Source organism: Lipotes vexillifer, unplaced genomic scaffold, assembly GCF_000442215.2.
Source record: "Lipotes vexillifer unplaced genomic scaffold, Lipotes_vexillifer_v1.1 scaffold633, whole genome shotgun sequence".
NCBI classification, from domain to species: Eukaryota; Metazoa; Chordata; class Mammalia; order Artiodactyla; family Lipotidae; genus Lipotes; species Lipotes vexillifer.
The window spans coordinates 702,490-727,389 of record NW_006789455.1 but is presented as its reverse complement, the minus strand read 5'-3'; the positions used below and the strand labels follow the sequence as shown (position 1 = coordinate 727,389).

Sequence of the window (24,900 nt, the reverse complement as noted above, 5' to 3'; positions counted from 1 at the left end):
GCCTTCACAGACAAGGATTATTGGAGCTGTGGGATTTAAGCACAGCCCTGCCACATGGAGAGCAGCGGCTTGGAGTCAGACTCAGTGCTTGGCATCCACTACTGCTACCCTACCTGTTGCCTCTGGATAGATGTTCCAGAGTCACTTTTTGAAACAGAAAGACAGAATTAAATATAGTTACCCCAAAATGCCACACATAAGAAAACTCCACTGAAATATAAAAGACACCCTGGGGCTAAGGAAAGTTGATGCCCACAGGGCTAAGTCAATGCTGAAAGTGGTTTGACAGTGTTGGGGTAATGTACATGATTGATTCTAAAAGTGAGGGAAATCTCATAAAGGGGCACTGGGATATTTGTAAATTCAGACACTAAGGAGGCTGCACATCCAATGTGTATTAAGGACATGTTTACACAAAATGACTAGCTGAACGCAGACCTGATATATTTTTTAATAAAGTCTCCTTTGATCTGTGGTTACACAAACAGCATTCCTTCAGGTAGCCTCTGGGATTCCCCTGCTGAGACTCTGTCCATAACTTGAAAGGCATCTGACTCATGAACTCTACCAAAGTCTCCAGTGGGAACTCTCACCACACAGGCTTTAATTCCCATTAATTTCACCCTTTTGCAAATAAATAAGGAAATAGAGGCACCTTCGCCTGCACTCTGGGCAGTTGATCCCGCAAGATCCAGGGATCAGCCCATAGGACTGTGCAAGCAGATCGTGGGTCCCCACCTGGGACCGTCCATGACATCTGGCTGGGAGGGACCAGGTCCCCTTCTTTTCAAGGTCACGTTCTCCCACATTCGCTTCCTTTCTCTTTGCATCGCTGGTGAGTCAATGGGGCCAGACCCGTGGCTCATGCCGTTCCCATGGGCTGAACCCTCCTGGGGACAGAGGCTTCTCCACGGCAGGGAGCCCTCACGTCCTCTCGCCCTTTACTCCTCTTAGTTCCTTTAAAATCTCTGCCCACCCTTGACACACACAGGGAACCCTCTTTTTTCCCAGTATTAATGCCGATTCTAGTCAGAATCTATAGGCTTAGTGCAATGTCTCTGAAGGAGCAGGGAAGTTCAGAACCTCCCATAAGCTTCCAGGGTCAGCAGCACAGAAACCTGCCTAAAGCGAATCAGACAACTGGGTAAGGAAACACCCAAGTCTGGGGATGCTGGGTCTTCACACAACAGAGGCTGATCCTGTGCCCCCCAGAGCACCTCAGAATTCACAGGAGTCCATCTCATTCAGGGTGACAAAGCCCTCAGGGTCATCAAAGCCATCATCTTCAGAGCTATTTGGGGAAGGCCACCCTCTATGCAGCGAGCAGGGATTCTGTGGCACTGCAGGGTTGATATTAACAGTGACTAGTCTAGTCTAGAGAAAGCACTGAGCACGGGGAATCACTTCCAAAGAATTTAAATGTGAGAGTAAAGCCAGTTTCCTAATGAAAACCAGCCAAACTTCAATTGTACCCAGAAATAACCCTAGAAATTAAACTGTGATTAATGTCATTTGATGTTAGGCTCAGAGAGATGCAATTGAAAAATATTAGTCTCTATCTGTACCGCTTGTACCAGAAAGAAAGAAAGGAAGGAAGGAAGGAAGGAAGGAAGGAAAGAAGGGAGGGAGGGAAAAGATAAAGAGAATGAAGAAATCACACAGTAATTTAAAATGTGACAAGTGTTGGCAGGAATCCCAACCATCCCAGCCTAAGGAAGAGGTGCTTTATGAAGGTTCCAGCAGAAGTGGTAGGTACCAATGTGAAAGCCCATCACATGGGGGCTTGATGGGTACAGAGGGGAAGCATAAACACATAAGCAACAGCTCTATACTGATGGGAAAACAAAAGTTATTCCATAGATGCTTAAAATACTTGGATTATAGCTAAAACTAAATAAACTGATATCCTGTTAAGTAAGAAGGCTGGATAGAGGGAGGGAAGGAGGATGAGAGAGAGAGAGGAGAACAATTTTCTTTTGAATAGAGTGTCAGGGAACAAAAATGAGTGAATTTCTTTGCAGTGATAATTGTAAAGATTTATGTAATCAACAACATGAAAATTCTGTTGTAGGGAAGGGTGATTTCCCTAGTCATTGTACAAGATTGATTAAAGACCAACTTTGATGTCATTTGGGAAGCATTTTCCATCAAGTCCAGTGATGCTTTTTTGAAATATCAATATCCTCTTTCCTAGGGGAAAGAGAATGAACTTTTAAGCTTTGAAAATATTGCGGGGGAGGAATTAAAAAACCGGCTAAAATGCGCTACACAAATGAGGACATTTTTCTTATAGGAAAGTGATGAGACAGGTTGAAGCATCCAATGAAAATCCAACCCAAGGACAATTAGAAAACTATCTGGCTAAATTTCACTTCCTAAGTGTGGACTCTGCGTAGAAACAGAGCAATCTCATACAGCATACAAGGAATACGGGAGATGTAGCATGAACTTCCCACTGGAAAGACCCGGAAAATCATTCACTTGAAATCTATCAGACCTCCCAGAGCCCAACTGCAATTTAGACTTTAATTTTAGTAGAGCCATTTCTGAAAATTTGGGCATATAAGAATATTTTGAACTCATCAACATTCATTACTAAACATAGGATTTTTCAAATCTTTAAATTGGATAGGGTGAAAACCTAACCAACCTATGTAGGCTAAAAGTCCGTTTCCCTCAATGCCCACACTGTAAGTTTTCCCAGATCTGAAGATTCATTTATCAATAAGAACATGTTTTTATATCCAGCCAGGCCTTTATCACGACACCCAGAGGCATAAAATGAATAATTTCAATCTTGTTCTTACTTTCAATAATTATTCAATCAACTGCCATATGTTATGCATCAGTTTTTTGCGAGTAATCTATCCCGTTTTTTTTTTCTCCTGGGGACCCCTCTGAATAGTATCATAACACCCTGAAATGCTTATGAATGATCGAAGCTCAGAACCATGGAATCATTAAAAACCTTACTTGCCAACACCCTGACTTCTCAAGGTACTTCTTGAAATGCTGTTGCCCCCATGCAGGGAGAAGGGGGAGTGGATGGATGGTAAAGCAGCACTGAGATAAAAAACAAGAGGCACCAGAGCTAAACATCTCCTCAGCTGAACTAGAGGCAGCAAATGACAGCTTGGTACTTGGGAAGCACTTCAATATGTACAGCAACAAGCTGCAGAAAGCCAGCTTTACACATCATTAATGCTCTTGGTAGGGGCTGATGGCCATACATTAGTTCTATCAGGGAGATGGAAAATAAAAAAGTTGCTTTTCATTAAATGTCAGGTTTTTCAATACTTTCTGTAACATGGAAAATAAAAAAAGTTGTTTTCAATTATATTTCAGTCCTTTCAAAACTTTCTTCATTAGTATCATTAATGTTCAAGATTTCTCTTTGCAGAGAGAGGGGAGGTGTAGAGTCTGTTATCCAAATGCTAAACAAGTGGTTATTTTACAGCGTGGTTCTTTAGGATGTTACTGTGGACCAGACAGGTGGGCTACCAGGCCGATGCACGACAAGGAGCTCCCTGAAATGCCATGAAATCCACAAGTCAGAATAAGGCGAGCTTCACAACAGCATGTAGAACACGTTCCCCCTTCAACGTGTCTGTACCTCTGCTCTTTACACTCACCTACCCCAGGGACAATACAGTAACGGCAGCAAGACCAAGGGTAGAGCATCTCACACCTCATACCATCACCTTTGCAGATATAAGCCAGGCTGAATCCCTGGGTGACCTCAGGCAAGAAGCATTCCAAGTCCAAACACACGCAGTATCATCCAGATTGAGAAGATGGAGATCCATGGTGAGTCATTGTATGGCCACATTCAGATTCTTCATTTTATCAATACTATAAACTGTGCGGAGGTGGGGAGGCTCTCACATAAAGTGCCTAATTTCTTGAATTAAAACATCATGAAGATTTACGCTCAAGAAGATATTCATATTTCTAAAGACCTCTTCCATTGTGGGTGGTACAGTTATGAAAAAGCTCAAGAAAGCAACTGACTTGTTAGAAAAATGGACTGAACACAATAAAAAAAAACCCTGCACACCATGGCTCATTAAGCAATGATCAAGAATTGTAGACCAGATTTTCATGATTAGATTTTTGTTGCTTTTAAGAATGTGTCTTTTTGGCAGCAATGGGACACTCGTGGCTTGAAATGCACTTGAGATGTATCCAAACTCCATCTCTGAAGTCTTGGAGACATGGGAAGTCATGGAGCACAGGCCTTGAGGAACTGGGGCAGTTACAGGAAGCCAAAAATAGAAGAACTCTTAGTACTCATCATAGTTATTGAGATCTGTAAAGTAGGCATTAGAATAGGTCTTCCCAGTGAGATGCGGGTTGAAGTATTTGTTTCTTTCCTCTAAGATCAAGTTGTTTTTGTTAAATGCCTGTAAAAAATGAAATAGAAGATTTAGGAATATTCAGTAAGTAGTATTTCAGAAAGAGAATATAGTTAGGAGACAATTACAGTTGACCCTTGAACAATGTGAGTGTTAGGGGCACCGACCCTCCTCGAAGTCGGAAACCGGAGTATAACTTATAGTCTTCCCTCCAGATCCGTGGTTCCTCCATATCTGAGGTTCCCCTGTACCCACTGTGCTGCATCCTGGATACAACCAACCTCTGATTGTGTAGTACTATAGTATTTAATACAGTAAGTCCCTACATACCAACATTCAAGTTGAGAACTTTCAAAGATGCAAACATGCGTTCCCATGTCACGTAAGTTAGTTCATGTGTCTGGTGCATATTGTCACATGTGTGCATCCTCTACAAGTGGTTGTGCTTTTGTGTACTTTACTGTACAGTGCTGTATAGAGTACAGTGGTACAACATTTTTATTTCTTGCCTGTTCACTCGATGCCAGCCCCTGGATGCCAGCTGTTGTACTGTACTACTGTACTTTTCAAGGTACTGTACTGTAAGATTCAAGTATTTTCTTTACTTTTTGTGTTTGTTTGTTTTTTATGTATTAGTTGTGTGAAAAGTATTATAAACCTATTATAGTACAGTACTATATAGCCGATTGTGTTAGTTGGGTACCTAGGCTAACATTGTTGGACTTATGAACAAATTGGACTTACGAAGCACTCTCAGAACAGAACTCGTTCGTATGTAGGGGACTTACTGTATTGAAAAGATCTGCATATAAGTAGACCCGCACAGTTCAGTATGGTTCAAGAGCCCACTGTATGTGGAATTCGAGCTCTCTCCTAAGGCTCCATTATTTTATTTTATTTTTATTTTTTAATTTTTTTTATTTGCAGTATGCAGGCCTCTCACTGTTGTGGCCTCTCTCATTAAGGAGCACAGGCTCTGGACACACAGGCTCAGCGGCCATGGCTCACAGGCCCAGCCGCTCTGTGGCATGTGGGATCTTCCCGGACCGGGGCATGAACCCATGTCCCCTGTATCAGCAGGCATACTCCCAACCACTGCTCCACCAGGGAAACCCAGGACATGGGGAGGCTCCATTATTTTAAAATGTGTTTTCTCACTTCTCACTTGCTTCCTCACATCATTTGCTGAGGACTTGCCTGGTAACTAGAATGAGGCTGGTATGTTTTCAGACTGGTAGGTTTTCAGGCTGGTAGGTTTTCAGACGAGACTACTTTTGAGCTTTACTCAGAAAGTCTACTTTTGAACTTTAGTCAGGAAGTTTCCAAGTGTTAGAAAACCTAAATCAACATCTCCCGGAAACCTAAAACTCTAGTGATTTCAAATTCATAAACGCTTTGAATATTACCACTTATAACTGAATAGGTGTTTAAGCAGCTTTTGGATTGTCATGGTACATTGGCAAGAGATTTTGAAGGAACATATTTAAATAAATGCATGGGATTCTTAGTTTCTCTTCATTTTCTACACTTGTTGGAAGGTGACGACCGTGGCTATTTCTGACACAGATGCTCTTCCTCATTAACAGTCATGAAAGTTACCCATACTTTTAAAGAGCTGAGCTGTCCCAGAAAGAGGGTAACTTTTAAGAGGACCAAAATAAAGATGTGAGGTTGTAGGCATGTCCAAATGCCCAGGACTTGTCTGGGCAAGGAGTCAGAAGAAAGTTCTAGAAAGATTCATTAGCGACTAGGCAGCAGTACTTTGCCTTCAGAGCAGCAAGGTTTCTGATGAAGTGCCTACTGGATCTTCAGTGAGAACAGAAGGCCAGCTAAATTATCTTCTGATGCTTGAAGCAGTAGTCACCACAGATAAGCTAATGGGCTGGGATCACGTTGAGAGGGGCTGCATTCTTGGGTCCTGGAGGTTTCTTCTTGAAGAGTCTTGGTTCTGAGAGGGTGCGTGGGGCGTGTTATTAATTCCTGGTGCTTCACTTCCTGGCTCTGTCATCTGATCAGTATAAGGTGCCGATGGACTCTGGATCCTGCTGTAAGTAGGGCCCATGAGTAAAAGTGAATTGGCTCCGTCTCTGTGCATATGGGTGCCTCATGGCGGGGGTGGGGAGGGCAAGTGTGAACACTGCAGCTCCCAGCACACGAGACCTTCCAACCAGTGGCAGTTGTAAGGGCTGAAGATATTTCGTACTCCCACATGGGAAGGAAACTGAATTTCAAAGGAAACCATCACAGCAGAGAGAGGGCATCAAATACTCCCTAAGAATATTAAGGGGAACCACCAACTTAACAGGAATATCAAAATTTAGGTAACTTAATGAAATATTGCCATTTGCAGCAACATGGATGGACCTAGAGATTATCATACTGAGTGAAGTAAGTCAGACAAAATCAAATATCATATGATATCACTTATATCTGGAATCTAAGAAACAATACAAATGAACTTATTTAAAAAACAGAAATAGACTCACAGACTAGAAAACAAACTTACAGTTACCAAAGGGGAAAGGTGGGGGAGGGATAAATGAGGAGTATGGGATTAATAGATACACACCATTATATATAAAATAAAAAGCAAGGATTTACTGTATAGCACAGGGAACTAGATTCAGTATCTTGTAATAACCTATAATGAAAAAGAGTCAGAAAAGAATATGTATGTATAACTGAATCACTTTGCTGTACACCAGAAACTAGCACAGTATTGTAAATCAACTACACTGCAATGGAAGAACAAAAGAGAAAAAAAACAAGAAAAAAAAAATGAAGGCAACTTAGCTCATGAGAACTCCCTGCATTCATGTGGGTGGTAGGGGAGGTTGGGTGCAGTAACAAGACCCTGTGATGTCTTTCCAGCCACATTCCTGACCTCTTGTGTAGACACAGGAAGAACAACAGCCACTATTTGCTGGATGCTGGGCTTCATGTACCTTAGTCCATCTAAACCTCACAACAATGATATAGGAGTACATAGTGTTAACCCATTTTAAAGATGGAGAAACTGAGGTTCAAAGAAGTAAGTAACTTGTACTCTGAACCAGGATGCAAAATGCCTCAAATAAAAACCACTTTTATTTTGCCAGGCAGTGTTCAAGGCATTGTGTATAATTTACCTCACTTTATTCTCATTATCTCCAATTCACCAAGAAAAAAAATGGAGGCTCAGTTAGTATGAATACCTGGGAGAAGTCTACCTGGCTGGTAAGTGACTCATAAACCTAGATCTGTCAGGCTCACCCCTTTTCCACCTTTTCTTCCTTAGAACAAGAAGGAGACTGGTCATTCACTCTAAATTTCTGGGTGAAACACTGGGTTATTAATAACCCACTCAGGAAATTTAACACAATGCATCACCTCCCCCCACCAATTGCACCAGCATCAACATTACACAGAACTGAAGAAACTTCATTATGCTTCAAAGTTATTAGAAGATAGTCTTTATAATAATGTAACAATTGTTCTCAGGATGCCATCCTGGGGATTCCTGTAATGGACCTGTACATGGACCTGTATATCTGATTGACCAAACCCAGTCCTCATTTCACTGCTCAGCATGTGCAGGTCCTCAGCATGGAGCTCTTCTCTTTGGTGGGACCGCTCTTTGGATGCTGAGGCACAGTGGAGGCAGATCTGGATGGTGACCAATCACTCGATAGTTTTCAGCATTTTATTTGTTGCCATTTCCATGTCCCATTTTTAACCTAATTCCCAATATGAGAAGCCACCTTTTCACAGGAACAGTAAAGCTTAAAAGGCACAGCAGAAAATGCTTGCTTGCTCCCTTTGTGGCTGTTGAGATGTCTGTCATGTGGCTGACAGGGTCCTGGTGCTCTGGCTGGGTGTCAGGCCTGAGCCTTGGAGGTGGGAGAGCCAAGTTCAGGACACTAGATGACCAGAGACCTCCTGACCCCACGTAATATCAATCGGTGAAAGCTCTCCCAGAGATCTTCATCTCAACATTAAGACCCAGCTCCACTCAACGACCAGCAAGCTATAGTGCTGGACACCTTATGCCAAACAACTACCAAAACAGGAACACAACACCACCCATTAGCAGAGGAGCTACCTAAAGTCATAATAAGTTCACAGACACCCCAAAACACACCACCAGATGCGGTCCTGTCCACCAGAAAGACAAGATCCAGCCTCATCCACCAGAACACAGGCACCAGTCCCCTTGATCAGGAAGCCTACACAAGCCACTGAACCAACCTCACCCACTGGGAGCACACACCAAAAACAATTGGAACTATGAACCTGCAGCCTGTGAAAAGGAGACCCCAAACACAGTAGGTTAAGTAAAATGAGAAGACAGAGAAACACACAGCAGATGAAGGAGCAACGTAAAAACCCACCAGACCAAACAAATGAAGAGGAAATAGGCAGTCTACCTGAAAAAGAATTCAGAGTAATGATAGTAAAGATGATCCAAAATCTTGGAAATAAAATGGAGAAAATAGAAGAAACATTTAACAAGGACCTAGAAGAACTAAAAAGCAAACAAACAATAATGAACAGCACAATAAATGAAATTAAAAATTCTCTAGAAGGAATCAATAGCAGAATAACTGAGGCAGAAGAACAGATAAGTGACCTGGAAGATAAACTAGTGTAAATAACTACCACAGAGCAGAATAAAGAAAAAAGAATGAAAAGAATTGAGGACAGTCTCAGAGACCTCTGGGAAAACATTAAATGCACCAACATTCGAATTATAGGGGTCCCAGAAGAAGAAGAGAAAAATACAGGGACTGAGAAAATATTTGAAGAGATTATAGTTGAAAACTTCCCTAATATGAGAAAGGAAATAGTCAATCAAGTCCAGGAAGCACAGAGAGTCCCATACAGGCTAAATCCAAGGAGAAACACTCCAAGACACATACTAATCAAAATATCAAAATTAAATACAAAGAAAAAATATTAAAAAGCAGCAAGGGAAAAGTAACAAGTAACATACAAGGGAATCCCCATAAGGTTAACAGCTGATCTTTCAGCAGAAACTCTGCAAGCCAGAAGGGAATGGCAGGACATATTTAAAGTGATGAAAGGGAAAAACCTACAACCAAGATTACTCTACCCAGCAAGGATCTCATTCAGATTCGACAGAGAAATTAAAATCTTTACAGACAAGCAAAAGCTAAGAGAATTCAGCACCACCAAGCCAGCTTTACAACAGATGCTAAAGGAACTTCTCTAGGCAGGAAACACAAGAGAAGGAAAAGACCTACAAAAACAAACCCAAAACAATTAAGAAAATGGTAATAGGAACATACATATCGATAACTACCTTAAATGTAAATGGATTAAATGCTCCAACCAAAAGACATAGACTGGCTGAATGGATACAAAAACAAGGCCTATAAGACACTGATGAAAGAAATTAAAGATGATACAAACAGATGGAAAGTTATACCATGTTTTTGGATTGGAAGAATCAACATTGTGAAAATGACTATACTACCCAAAGCAATCTACAGATTCAATATAATCCCTTTCAAACTACCAATGGCATTTTTCACAGAACTAGAACAAAAAATTTCACAATTTGTATGGGAACACAAATGACCCCAAACAGTTAAAGCGATCTTGAGAAAGAAAAACGGACCTGGAAGAAACAGACTCCCTTACTTCAGACTATACTACAAAGGTACAGTAATCAAGACAGTATGGTACTGGCACAAAATAAGAAATACAGATCAATGGAACAGGATAGAAAGCCCAGAGATAAACCCACGCACATATGGTCACCTTATCTTTGATGAAGGTGGCAAGAATATACAATGGAGAAAAGACAGCCTCTTCAATAAGTGGTGCTGAACTGGGCAGGCAGCTATATGTAAAAGAATGAAATTAGAACACTCCCTAACACCATACACAAAAATAAACTCAAAATGGATTAAAGACCTAAATGTAAGGCCAGACACTATAAAACTCTTAGGGGGAAAACATAGGCAGGACACTCTATGACATAAATCACAGCAAGATCCTTTTTGACCCACCTCCTAGAGAAATGGAAATAAAAATAAACAAATGGGACCTAATGAAACGTAAAAGCTTTAGCACAGCAAAGGAAAACATAAACAAGATGAAAAGACAATCCTCAGAATAGAAGAAAATATTTGCAAATGAAGCAACTGACAAAGGATTAATCTCCAAAATATGCAAGCAGCTCATGCAGCTCCATATCAAAAAACCAAACAACAATCCCAAAATGGGCAGAAGACCTAAATAAACGTTTCTCCAAAGAAGATATACAGATTACCAACAAATACATGATAGGATGCTCAACATCACTAAACATTAGAGAAATGCAAGTCAAAGCTACATTGAGGTATCACCTCACACGAGTCAGAATGGCCATCATCAAAAATATCTACAAACAATAAATGCTGGAGAGGGTATGAAGAAAAGGGAGCCCTCTTGCACTGTTGGTGGGAATGTAAATTGATGCAGCCACTATAGAGAACAGTACGGAGGGTCCTTAAAAGACTAAAAATAGAACTACCGTGGGACTCAGCAACCCCAGTACTGGGCATATAGCCTGAGAAAACCATAATTCAAAAAGAGTCATGTAGGGGGCTTCCCTGGTGGCGCAGTGGTTGAGAGTCTGCCTGCCGATGCAGGGGACATGGGTTCGTGCCCTGGTCCAGGAAGATCCCACATGCTGCGGAGCAGCTGGGCCTGTGAGCCATGGCCGGAGCCTGTGCTCCGCAGAGGGAGAGGCCACAACAGTGAGAGGCCCGCGTACTGCAAAAAAAAAAAAAGAGTCATGTACCACAATGTTCATTGCAGCTCTATATACAATAGCCAGGACATGGAAGCAACCTACGTGTCCATTGACAGATGAATGGATAAAGAAGGTGTGGCACATATATACAATGGAATATTAGCCATAAAAAGAAACAAAACTGAGTTATTTGTTGTGAGGTGGATGGATCTAGAGACTGTCATACAGAGTGAAGTAAGTCACAAAGAGAAAAACAAATACCATATGCTAACACAAATATATGGAATCTAAAAAAAAAAGCTTCTCAAGAACCTAGCGGTAGGGCATGAATAAAGATGCAGACGTAGATAATGGACTGGAGGATATGGGGAGGGGGAAGGGTAAGCTGTGACAAAGTGAGAGAGTGGCATGGACATATATACACTACCAAATGTAAAATAGATAGCTAGTGGGAAGCAGCCGCATAGCACAGGGAGAGCAGCTCGTGCTTTGTGACCTCCTAGAGTGGGTAAACAGGGAGGGTGGGAGGGAGATGCAAGAGGGAGGAGATATGGGGATATATGTATATGTATATACAATTATACCCCAATAAAGATGTTAAAAATAAATAAATAAGGCAGGTCATGCAAAGAATCTGAAGAATAGATACATGCATATGTATAACTGAATCACTTTGCTGTACACCTGAAACTAACACAATGTTGTTAATCAACTATGCTTCAATATAAAATAAAAATTAAAAAAAATAAGAGGAGCCACTTACCTTGTCCCCCACCCTGTCACCTATGCCACCACCACTGAGCTTTGCCATCAGGGTCCACCTGCCTTCTCTGCACACCTGGCTGTAGTGGAGGCTGCTGATCCCTTACCTTGATGGCCTCCACCGAGTCATACTTGTCCAGTTTGTTGATGTGGTTAGTTATGCTGGTGTTGAGAGGGGCGGGCGCAACGGGGTGGATGACGGTGGCATCGTGGGACTGCTGCTGGTACCGCTGGCAGTAGGTGTAGACAAGCAGCGTAAGAAGGCAGCCCAGGATGGAGCTGCTGAGCCCCACGGCGATCATGTGGAACAAGCTGAACTCTGGGAAGACAACGTCAAAAGTGAGGCCACCCTGGAAAAGGACGCGCTCCTCCCCAGCTCAGTGGGCTCAGAGGAAAAGAGAAGGACGCCATGGAAAGCTCCACACTCCTTCTAAAACTCAGGAAATCATAGGGCCTTCCTTTGAAATGTCGTGGCCGCCAAGACACTTCTCTGCAGCGAGCTCAGTGTAGTTTAAGTCAATGCTCTTATGGATTATAACCACTGTATAATCTGGTGATCTTTTAAAGATCACCAAATACGCTAGCAGAGACATTTTTTTCTTTAAAGGCTTGTAAGAGACCGTTCTTCTGTTTCAAGTGCAGCATGATCTGTGGTCTGGGGGGTTTCTAGGGAACATGTTTTCCGTTTTCCTGGACAGGCTGAGTCCCTGCTTGCAGCCTGGCTGTGTCCCGGGAACAAAGCAAGGATGTATCTAGTACTTCCAATCACTGCTCACCTGCAAGCCCGACTATTTCCCCCTCCTTTATCATTTCATTTTATTTAAAAATGTGTTCTGATTATATCGTTCTTATGTTTTCCATTACATTTTTTGGAATATGACGATACATATATTGTATAACATTTGATTGCATGAAAAAAAAAGTGCAAAAGGATATACAAGAATAAATCTTTTTTTTCTTTCTGAGAGGAAACCACTGTCACCACCTTCTCCTGTGCTCTTCCAGAGACACTCTGTGCACTTGCATGCTGTGTGTGTGTGTTGTAAACATTATCCTGGGTACCATTTTTTCACTCATGTTGTATTTTGGAGACCTTTTAAAGAAAATGGCTTACTCCAAAGAAACAAAGGATTTGTGTCAAAGGAATATGATCTATTAATGGTCATGAAATGACCCTCTTTTTTTACAGTGTTGTTTTCTAACTAATAGCATCTTTAAGCTATTTTTTTTGAGTTATAAATACACAATGTTGAAAAAATGAGCTGATATGGACTCACATCTCTAAGACAGGATTGGTTTGAGTGACATCAAGGTAGCTTAACCAAGAACTGCTTAATCTCTGACAAAGAGCAACAAAAGAAAAAAAGATATCCATTGTGTGTTGGTAAAACACCTTACAATCAAAATTTTGATCCTTTCAGGGAATAAAGACAACATCTGAGCCATGACCATGAAGCTGAGATTATTGAAAATCAGGTAAAGCAAAACAGGACCTCAATTTTTCTATGCTGTGTTGGCACCATGTAGCTAACCAGTTGCCTAAGGGTTCTTGGCCCTATGTCTCCACTGCACATCCTGGGGATCTGGCTTTTCTTCCAAGATGTCCCCTCCATGCACCACCAGAGGGCTGAGTGGCACCCTTGCTCTTCCTGCACCCAAATGGGACCACTGAAGATGGCTGCTGGGCACCCCTGTGGATGCCGGGTGAGACTGCTGGGCCATGTGGGGAGGTCCCCAGGGCTCTCGGGGAGAGAAGACCCGTGAGTTTGTCTACCACAACCAGGTTCTGGGATGTTTTCTCCTTTAACACCTGGGATCCTCCCGAGGACTCTCTGAGCTGTCCTCGCCTCACCTGGGATACACAGCACAGGTGGAGCATCCTTCATCCGTCCCTAAACCCTCTAAGCTTCTCCCTTTAAGCTGTGCCCCTTTGCTGTTCCTGGACACTGTGTTTCGGGGCCCCGGGCCCTGGGAGATAGATTCGCTCCAGGAGGTGGATGAACACCGCGTGGAGAGGCAGCCTCGTACTCTGTTCTCTGTGAACCGGAACCAACGTACTCCACCCACGCTGAGACTCCAAACAGGTGACTCCTAACACGCGCCTCAGGTGTCTTCAGCACTTGGAGCTGGATAATCCAGGAGGACATTACTAGAACATTCCACAGATATCACCCACTCCCTGACATCCACCTCAATTTTTCACTTCTTGATTATCCTGTCACTGGTTTAACAAAGTGAAAGGAATCGCTAAATCTTTGGCTGTTCCTGATTTTGTCTGAAGACTCTAGGGCTGAACCTGGGACAGCAGGATAAAGCACCCAGGGGCCATTCTACCAGCAATTGCTAGAAGCTTCTACTCTGACCCTGAAGTTGCCCTCAAGATAAGCAAGAGTGATTTCATACCTGTTGTCATCTCTTGATACTTTAGCCGTTTGGACCCCCCAGGGTCAGTGCAGCATATGGATAAAAGTACTTCTGCTGCACTGATAAAATAATATATAGAAGATGTATGACTCTCTCCCTATGCAGGTACTTTGTTATTAGTCAAATGAATCATTCCTGCAGGTGCCTGGGGAAGGCTGGGGCCAGCTGATATCTTTATGATTATACAGTCTTTGTGTCTCATGCAGCTAAAAATAGCTAAGTTGGAACATTTCAATAGGCCTACATTTTTTCTGCATAAGTGAAAAATCGAGCCTATTAAATCTCTTGAATCTGCTTAGCGTGGCTCTTTGCTTTGAATACAATGCTTTTTGCTGTTGATTTTGGTCAGTAAAGCTAGAATAGAAACCAACTACCCAGTCGATTCAACTGGATGATTTTCTGTGCAAGGTTTGATTCTTCTCAACAAACTGAAAAAAGCATCCCCAAACATCCTTGCTAGGTGATTGTTTTTACCTCTCAGCCCCACAATTAGCCCCATCTGACCTCTTACCCACCTACTCTGCTGTGTCAATGTCAGCAGCCTAAGATCTAAACGATTGGTTCTGAATATTATAGAGTAATTAAAGTTTCTATGATTGAATCAATAGCACCTCAAGGTTTGATTTGGTGCAGCCTTTGGTACAGCTGGTTCAAACACACAGAAGCTGCATTTTAGGATGCAAGTGAGCCTTCGGCATCATGTCCTCCCGGGTGCTCAAGGCCTTGGCAGGACTCCCGTATCTTAACCCTGAGAAGGCTGGCCGAGGAAAGTGGTTTTTGAACTTGTAACACAAGTTACAACCTGGCTGCCCCCAGGTTCTGCCTTGACCTCCATCTGGGCAGGAACACTCTCTACAAGCTCTGATCCAGTGGCGACCCTGGGTGTTGTCCAAGAGTGTCGCCTGGCCGGTGCTGCTGTGGCTGCATATCCCAGATACCCTCCTCTGGGACACTCAGCACCAGGCCCCTTTTCCCGTGGTGCTCCGGGCTTAAAGCTCATGCTGGGATCCCATTGCCCGGATCCAAAGCTAGCTTCACTTCGACTGTTTGTGTGAACCTCATCGCTCTGACCCTCATGATCCCTATTTATAAAATACAGATAAAAAGACGTGGCTGCTATCCCTTTTCTAAAATTCCCCAAACGAAAATTTCTCTGAAAGCTGATTTTTCATCACTCACCTGGCAGCGAAGCCTGACCTGACCTGATCATTTGCTGCAGAACCAGGATGACTGGCAGCTTCACTTCACCTACATTTCACAGCAACGTCATTAAAGAGGTTGGTTACGGAGTGCGACCCCCCAGACCTCGCGGTGTCATACCTTATATGACCCGTATTACCCATCTATAATCTGAAGAATGCTGACTTCCAAACCCTGCTCTAGCTCCAAGGGTTTTACATAAAGAACAGTGGGCTGTGGTACCTACGCGAATGCTCTTTGTGAGGATGAAATAGGATACCTCTACGGTGTCTGGCACACAGTGACTGCTGACCTAAAAATACTACAGCTATAATTCTTTTTATGTGAACCAGCCAACATTCACCTTGCAGCCGGATCCCCAAGTAGTGGCTCACTGAACTGACCCAGTCAGACACCAGACACTGCCCTTCTCAGGCACAGGGCTCTCTTGGGATATGACTTTTGGTTCCAGAGGGGCTGGGGCTGTTTGAGTCCCCACTGTAAGCTCAACACCCTTCACAAAACTGACACAGAGTGGGTGCTTAGGAAAGATGATTGAACAAATGGATTAACAGATGGCTGACTAAACAGATAGAGCGTCACAGATAGCAGATTCTTAACCAGTGTAGTTAATAACTAAGTACATTCCTAAAACACACCGATGAAAATCCAGTTTCCTTCTGAGTGTGAGAGACCAAAGCCCATTGGGTTGAGCTGCCTGGGGCCTTCCGCTGGAATGGATTATGTTAGAAATGGTTAGGAACAGTCATCAGCTACACACATGAAGATGCTGGTCTTGTGTGTGGTTTTTGGTTCTGACACCAAAGGTGGACCAGGGCTGGGCTCTGATGAATGGACAGCCAGCCCCTCCCAACCAAACAGGATAGAACTAGATGGGAAAGTCCAAAAGCATTATGGATTTGACCCAGAGAATGTGATTTCTGTCATTCAGGGTTGCAGGAAGTTAGAAAAATATCTCTGGAGATATAGGTATAGCCTTTTACCCATAATAAAATTCTGACATTTTATCATTTCAGTAGTTTGGAGATTTGAGGCTGGTTTCTATGGATTTGCACTATACATATAAAGAAAATGGTTGAATTCTGTTTTACTCATAGGAAATCTAACTGTAGCTAATACCCAGATCACTGGGCCATAAAGCTTATGTCCACTAGACTCACCTGAAGGGCTTATTAAGCCACAGAGTGCTAGGCTCCTCTCAGGGAGGTTCTGACTCTGTACATGGTGGTGCAGCCTGAGAATCTGCATTTCTATCAAGTTCCCAGGTGATACTGATGATGCTGGTCTAAGGACCCCCTGGGAACCACTGATCCAGATGTCTAATATGGACTCCTTAGCATTTCTACTGCCAAAATATAAGGTGTTTGGATTCAGGAGTTTCTCCAGTTTTATTTTATTTTTTTCTTGGCCAATAGCTGAAACATCATATGAAACATATGGCAATAGAAATGACTGAAAATACCTGAAATTAATTAAGAAAAAGAACTAACCTCCACACCTTTTCTCTTCTACGCTGCTGGATCTTGCCACAGATACTTCTGGAAAAACAAAGTTTAATCACAATGTATAAAGGGTGTAGGGAAGGAAGATCACATTAATGATTCATTTATGAAATGTCTAATGATTTTGAGTTTTATGTGAGTCAGTTTCCAAAAGCCTGATTAATTATTTTTTAAAACATATTTCTTTCTTTTTTTTTTTTCTTAACCAACCGGAGATGTATTTGGTCAAGGTCACCTTGATTGGAAAGGGGTGAGATTCATTATTACAAAAAGAAAATGCTATGGTCCCTTGGGTTGAAACCAGGGCACTAGCTTCAAAGTAAGGCTGGCATATGGGCTGATTTTCTGTTACAATGTATTCTGCCAGCTGTGGAACCCCACAGTGTTTGTAGTATTTCTGCCTCAGCTTTTTTGTCTAATCAAAGTCAGTGTTGTCACATTGCCTGGGGAGGGGGACCACTCCACCAGAGCTCAGAGGAAATTGCCAAAACAAATAACCTTCCTACTCGGAGCCCATTCATGATCTTTGCCATGTCCCATGTGAGACTGACAAGTAGGATGCCAATAAAAGGAGAGATCCACCTAAATGTTTAACCCCAAGGATAAACACCATTTCAAGAGTCCAGAAACACTATTCTCTCCTGTATTGATCTCTCATTCATTAACAAGAATTAAAAATATGCCAATGGTTGAAAACGAAATAACAATAAACACTCTTGCAGTTCTAGACCACAGAAGATTGAGGTGCCTTTTGAGGCTGAAGCTGATAGTTTTTTCTAAAATAATATCTTTCCTTTAGTGAAGGAAAACAAGGCATTCCCTGTTATTACCTTGCAAGAGGTTAGTCTCTGCTTTTGGCTCACATCAGAGTGCTAAGGCACATAGTGGGCATATGTGTAGGCTCGTGCCTACAGTGAGCATATGATGGGTGACTAGCTATCACTAATAACTAAACATCGATTTCACATGGAAAAGCCTGTAGCCAAAGGGCCAAGCCAACCTCTTCTCCAAGACGAGAGCAAGGACAGCCTCCCTTTTTCCCAAATAAACTAAGGTTGTATGAAGAGAATGGCCCTCTTTTCTCTGTGCAAACACATACACACAACCTTGCCAAAGCATTTAACTTAATATTAAAGTAACCAAATAACCTATTTTCATTTTTTGAACAAACTATTCTGACTGTGTTATAGGCAATAAATTGTAGAAGACATTGTGCTTAAAAAAACCTTAAAACTCATGGCCTAAATTCAAGTCTACAGACGCAGTTATCTACAAATCTATAATCACCTTGAAACCACAAGAGTTGATTGAATCATCTTTGTTTTAGCAAACAGGACCTCATAGAACAGATAAAACTCCCACCTACGAATCATTGCCTCTCAAAATACTGGAAATGATTTTGTTCACACTAATAAGCATCTCCCTTCTTACCTGGGAGGAAATTGGAATCAAAAACACAGGGCCGGCTCTCTGTGGTGTTTCCGGAACACTGGCTGCCCACGGGGAACAGAAGAATGCACTGGCGGATGCGGACCTGGACCCCGGACACATCACACTCGGACCATTCTGACCACTCTGACCAGCTCTCTGCAGGGGCCAGAAGACAGGAGATGTGGCAACAAGACCCACTAAGATCCATCAACCTGGAAGTTGGGTCAGCTTATGTGCATTAAGGTTTCATATGATGTTTATAGTGGGTCTGTGTATAAATAAGATGGACTCGTATCTTATGACCAGTCCAGTAAATAAAATACAAAGGAGCAAGAATAAAAGAACTCATATACCTTTGATTAGAAATAATGTGCTTAAAATACATTTTCTAAAACTCACATTATTTTAATGCTCTAAATTAACTGTATTAGACACTCCATAAGCTAATGCATGAAGCCTGGCTGTGCGTGACCCTTCCTTGGTGGGGAAGAGATCATCAATGCAGACCCCATTCCTACTCAAATCCTTCTCCAGAAAATTTCTACAGGCCTCAGTGCTCAAGCAAGAGAAATGACAGTGTGTTAATGAGAAAGTCCTGGTTGTGAAAGGGGTTCAAGCTACACAAATACTTTCTTTCCAGTTGTGAAAACAACTTTGCAGGGTCAGTAAACCAAAGGCAGGCTGTACTCGTGGTAGAATTCACTCTATCCCTTGTTTACTGCCACTGAAGCACATCCACACACAAGGCATCAAGGCCAAAAGATGAATTAGCTAAAGTCACTTTACCCCCAAAAGGTAGATTCGCTAAGATGTGTTAAATTCACCGGACCTACAGATGTGTGAAAAGAGAGACTTAATACTCATTTTATGTAAGGAGGTTAAAAAAATGAACTCTCAATATTATTTATGAAATATTAATAATGTAAAATAATGTTTTTCTATGCAGCTTGGTCTTTTTCTCTTTTTAAATTAAATTTGGCAACCAAACTTGTGTTTTGATCCATTATAAAGGGTATAATTTTTCCTTAGAAATGTGTTAGGTGCCAGTTTTGGGGATGACTGAGAATCTGGTTTCTAGGCACTTTTCAGTATACATGGAACCTTCAAGGAAAGTCTGCAGGAGCTAGTTAAAAACGTGTGTGTGTGTGTGTGTGTGTGTGTGTGTGTGTGCGCGCGCTTCAAGTCGCAGTTAGACTCAGAAGAGATTGTCTCATTTTCATTCCGAGTAGTCCCTACATGGCAGAAAACAAAGCTAATTCTTGGATGGGGAGGGCTGCTGCAGGGCATCCACGGGGCACATGGGCCAGCTGGCCTTGGAGCCCAGAGCCCCCATGCCCACGGTCCTGGGGGGATTCCTGTGAAGCCCCTTCACAAAGGCTCTCCTGCTTCCCCACCTTGATTCTCAGCAACTAAATGTCAGTTCCCATTACCAGCTTAAATATTTTAAGAATACTTGGTTATCACCGGTTTCTGTAACTAGCTCTGCAACTACAGTGTGGTGAGAATGATTCCATTGCAGAACAATGTATTACGAGGTCACGTCACTGGCAATAGTGCGGCATTGACGTGTTCCCCTCTTTTGGTCTTATAGTGATGTGGTTTCATCATTTCACCATTTGTGTATCAGGAAAAGGGTGAGTCTGCCCTGCAGTCTGCACGGGCCTGGCTGGGTTGCTTACCGGGGCAGGGCTGCGTGTTGCAGAGAGCCTCTTCCGTGTGCAGGCCCAGGCAGATGTCGCCTCCATAGGCGGGGGCTGGGTTTGTGCACGAGCGGGTCCTCATATAATGTCCACCTCCACATGTCGCTGAGCACTTGGACCAGGAGGACCAGCAAGACCACACGCCATCCACTGGAAAGGGACACAAAGTCACACCGCTTCTGAAATCCACATCTGACCCATGTGATGTGGCTACAGAGTATGCACTGTGCGAATGTGCTGTGTGCAACACTGACCATCACAGGAGGGGATTCAGGATCTTCCATCTGGCTTTTCACATTCCTCCCTACGCTTCTTCAGTTCCTCCTATTCTTTCAGGAAATAGTTCTAAGCATGTAAAATGCAAGCACGAGGATGACCAAGGAGTGCATGTACATCTGCAGTACAAAACCCAGTCTCTGGGAAAGACCATGAACTACAGAACAATGTTCTGTAGTTGTTCAGGTGAAGCTCCAGCTAGCGCTGCCTCTGCCAGCCGCCCAGGACAGAACCAGTGTCTTATCCTCCCTTTGTGTCACTTGCAGTTTACAGAACAAACTGTGGACTCAAAGATTTCATGGACAGAGAGGCAAGGAGTGTTCTTAGCACACCATAGGTACTTAACTGATGTCATCCACAGAACACACACCTGTCCAAATTCACTTTGATTCAAAAGGTCTCCCCTCCATGAGATTCTCACTCACTGTTCCTTCTTCCTTGCACTTACTGTTTTCATAATAAAGAAGAAATAAATTATCTTATTGAATTGGAATATGACTTAGGAACAAAGAACCATCTGCTGTCTTTTGTCAGCGAAGGTCTGGAATCAGTTCTGAATCAAACATGAATTGAGAAAAAGGAGTGATGGAGAAAGACCAAGCTATTTCTCAATGTTGGGAATAAATTATGTCAGTGAAAGTACTAGTTAGACCAAACCACAGAAGAAAAAGGATCATTTCAACATGGGCTCAACTTTCAAACCTTACTGCAAGTTTTGATCCACATTAGAATTGGAGATCGAATTTTTCATTGATTAATTTAATAGGTAGTTTTATATTTCTCAGGTCTTTGATTTATTTTCAAACTTAATCATAATGAGAAAACTTGTTTTTAAAGAAAATATACCACCCCTTTGTAACTGTTTCTTGTGGACACAAGAGGACAAAGGAGGAGTAAATGCATAGGGAGGAAATAGTCCTAAATGAAGTAAAAATAGCCTATAACTGGCCGGGTTGCTCAGCATCCAAAGCCCTGAGCTCTTCCAACCCCTCCGTGTTGAGTTGCATCCTGGCCTGTGTTAGGAATTTTCTAGGAGGTGGGAGAGAGAATTGACATTTGCCCCACTCAGCCCCCTGAACTCATGCATTCCCAAGTGGAAAGTGAGAAGGGCCACTCTGAATATTTTCACATCCCTCTATGGAAACTTGGCTTTCAAAAAGAAGATGAGGACAGAGCTATTTCAAGACATCAAGGTTACGTGTACCTGATACTGCCTTGACCATCAAATCAACAAAAATAAAAACAGCCACTAGATCATGTTAATGGGATGTCTCGGACATGGGCCCGAGCCTTGCACTCGAAGGCCAGGGCAGCATCCGAGCATCTGGAGGAGTCTGTACATTCAGCCGACGGCAGCATGGACCTGCATCTGGAGCCCGGGGAGGCGGAGTGGCTGGAGGGATACTGACTTTCCCATGTGGCTTTCCCTCCCCCACTTTACAGGATGGATCCTCATCTAATCATGTTGCCCCAGGGGTCCCCTCAGCCCCCGGGGAGGAGCCCTTCCATTCTCCAGGCTGGGGCTGTGGGAAAGACATGTCTCTGTGACCTTTCCCAGCCCCTCGGCATCGCTTGGCCAGGAAAGCTGGGTAGTTTGGAGGGAAGCATCTCCTGAGGCTGGAGAAACTCAGGCAGAGACAGCGGAGGAGGACTGGAGCAGCAGGGACATTACTGAGTGGCCCAGCTACAAAGCTGGGAGCTGTGTTTTCAGCTTAATGTACGTGTTGATTCAGCCATTTATCCATCTATCACCCACTTATCTATCCATTACCCATCCACCCATCCACTCCTCCGTCCACCCATCATCCATCCACCTATCCATCCCTCCATCATCCACTCATCCATCCATCATCCATCCATTTCCTATCCACCCATCCACTCCTCCATCCATCCATCATCCATCCATCCATCCATCCATCCATCTATCTATCTGTCCATCCATCTAACAGATGCTCACCAAGTACTGCTACAAGCCAATTCCTTGTTTAAGGAACTCAGAAAGTTGTTTGTACCAACTGAAAAAGATGCTATATTTGCAGCAGTCTGTGCCTTTAAAACTAATGTACACAGTATTTGGAATGACCCCTCATGCCCCACTCCTGCTTGTCTATACGGCCAACTCCCATCTGTCCCTCAAGACCCAGTCCAGGGGCAGCCTGCTTGGTATAGCTGCCATGATTCCAGCTCCATGGGTCCCCAGCTGATGTAGCCACTGCATCTTGTCATCACCCCAACCATACTGGGTTGACATTATTCACAGGATGCTTCCTCACTGAACTTTTAAGTTCCTTTCTGACCTGGACCAGGTCACTGTGTCCTTCTTTACTCAGTGAATAGCACACAGTGGGTGATCCAAAAATGTTTGCTGAAAAACTGAATGAATAAAGAAAGGAAGATCAAGTAACCAACTGCTTATTTTCTCATCATTCAATAACCATCACTGAGAGCCATTTCGAGTATGTGCCAGGCCCACGCTGGGAGCTGAGGGAACTGCCGTGAGTGAGATGGTCCTGCCCTCCTTGGGTGGTCACACTGACAAAGTCAAAAGGCAGGATGCACAGCCAGAGGCCAGCACTCAGGATGGCTGTGAGGCATCGGGTTAAATTAAAGATCCTCTGACTGTGGGAAGGTCAGGGGGAAGCGATCCAGGTGACAGAGCTGCACTCAGAGCTGGGGCAAGAGGAAGGCACAGATGGTTAGAGTATTAAAGGCAACAGAGGAGACTTTGGGGCTGTATTAGCAGACAACGCCCCGAGCGGGGGCGAGGGGGCTCCTTAAGGTCATTTTATTAACCCTGCGCTTGTGTGGGAAGCCCGTGGAATAAAAAGCCAGGGGTCAGGAGGAAGACCCAGACAACACAGCTCCTGTGGGTCTCCAGGACAGGATGCTGCATGTTTAGAGGACTGACCTCAGGAGGATGTAGACCCCTGTCAGCTGAGGGTACCAGGAACAGGCTTGGCAAGGCCCTGCTGGGCCACCCCTGATAACTGTCACTCTGGTGAGGACTCTGTGGTATGGAGGGAGGTCAGTTCCGGGGGGCGCTGGGCACATCAGAGTCTGGGAGGGACCAACTTCCAGTTTAAAGACAGGACACCGCTCTCTGGACCATGGCAGCCCAGCCCACTTCTCAAGAGGTGCAGTGCTTGGGGCCACGATCCCTTAGAGGGGATCCTGAGAATGCTTCAGTTTCTGTTAAAGCAGAAGAAATAGATGAACATAATCCAGCCTAGGTGATATCTGTCTTTATACCAATGCGGTTGGAAGATTATAACTATATCTATCTATATCTATATCTTTATCTACATCTGTATCTGTATCTATATTTATAACTGTTATATATCTACATCTATATCTATGTCTACACTTATATCTACATCTACATCTATATTTATATCTATCTATCTATCTATCTACCACAAATCATGTCTCAAACATAAAGCCTGGGAAGCTGAGTGAGAAAGTCTTCCAAGGCCCTTGATGTTTCGATCTTTTCCAGATTACTCAATCCACTCACCTGGGCAGGGCAAGATGTTGCATTCCTGGTATTCCAGGGAGGGGCCCAGGCAAGGCATGCCCCCAAACTTGGGCTCTGGGTTGTTGCAAACACGCTTCCGGTTGCGAATGCCCCTGCTGCAGTCTCGACTGCACTGTGACCATGAGGTCCAGGCTGACCAGGCCCCATTGATTGTGTGGGCAGAGTATCTCCCAGCACGCAGAAAATCACCAGAAAGGCCTGCAAGGGAAATGGGCAAAGCACAATTCTGTTAGGAACTCTTAGAGTAACCAGAGTCCAAACTAACTTTCATTCTGTAGCACTGTCTGCTTTGCTTCTGCAACTATACTCTCAAATATCAGTGGAACACCTTTTACACACCTCAGAAGCACAAAACTAAATAAAAATAACATTGCAGTTTGCATGATAATCTCCTATAACTCAAGCTTCTTTCTCTGCAGTTGCTATTAACAGGGGTGCAACTAAGAATTCAATTTGTCAATGTAGCAAAGTCCTTATACAAGTAATAGGGTTTTATGGGTAATAGGTCACTTATTGTTCTGAGAAATTTCTTACAAAGAAAATACACCTTTCTCACTTCCATTGGGAATTCTACAACAAATTGTCCTTGTGCAATTCATGTTCATTTTGATGGAAATGCCTACTGACTTAAAATATGAAAAAATATTCAGTCATTTTCTCAAAGGTAGGCAGTGTGACACAAGTTTTAACAAAAAACTCTCAAAGTATGCCATGAAGTTCCAGGGAAATGTGAGAAGGCAGATGTGTGAACAGTTCTATCCATTGTTAAGTTTCTTGGTTGTCTACTTAAAAATTCTAGCTCAGAAACCTAGGCAGATGCTCTTCAGAGAAAATAGATTAGAAACCTTTTTCTCTGATGAGAGAGTAGTTTGTGGTTAATCAATAAAGAACACACAATTTAGCCTAATTTCATGTGATCAGAGGCAAACAGGTCCAATTTTGTATTCTCAAGATATCAATACCAAAATGTGTG

The 24,900-nt window shown here is 43.1% G+C and overlaps 1 protein-coding gene across 1 annotated transcript in view; it reads right to left on the bottom strand.

Annotated features, from left to right (window-relative positions):
• Positions 1 to 4,283: 4,283 nt before the first annotated feature.
• The window catches only part of SEMA5A (semaphorin 5A), a 306,987-nt gene continuing 286,370 nt past the window's right edge, over positions 4,284 to 24,900 (bottom strand). Inside the window, exons 16-21 of the mRNA XM_007462615.1 lie at positions 23,907 to 24,125; positions 20,096 to 20,266; positions 18,417 to 18,572; positions 16,974 to 17,021; positions 11,967 to 12,178; positions 4,284 to 4,403 (exon numbers count right to left, since the gene is read on the bottom strand). Of these exons, the coding sequence (XP_007462677.1) occupies positions 4,284 to 4,403; positions 11,967 to 12,178; positions 16,974 to 17,021; positions 18,417 to 18,572; positions 20,096 to 20,266; positions 23,907 to 24,125 (926 nt within the window). The remainder of the gene's footprint in view (positions 4,404 to 11,966; positions 12,179 to 16,973; positions 17,022 to 18,416; positions 18,573 to 20,095; positions 20,267 to 23,906; positions 24,126 to 24,900) is intronic.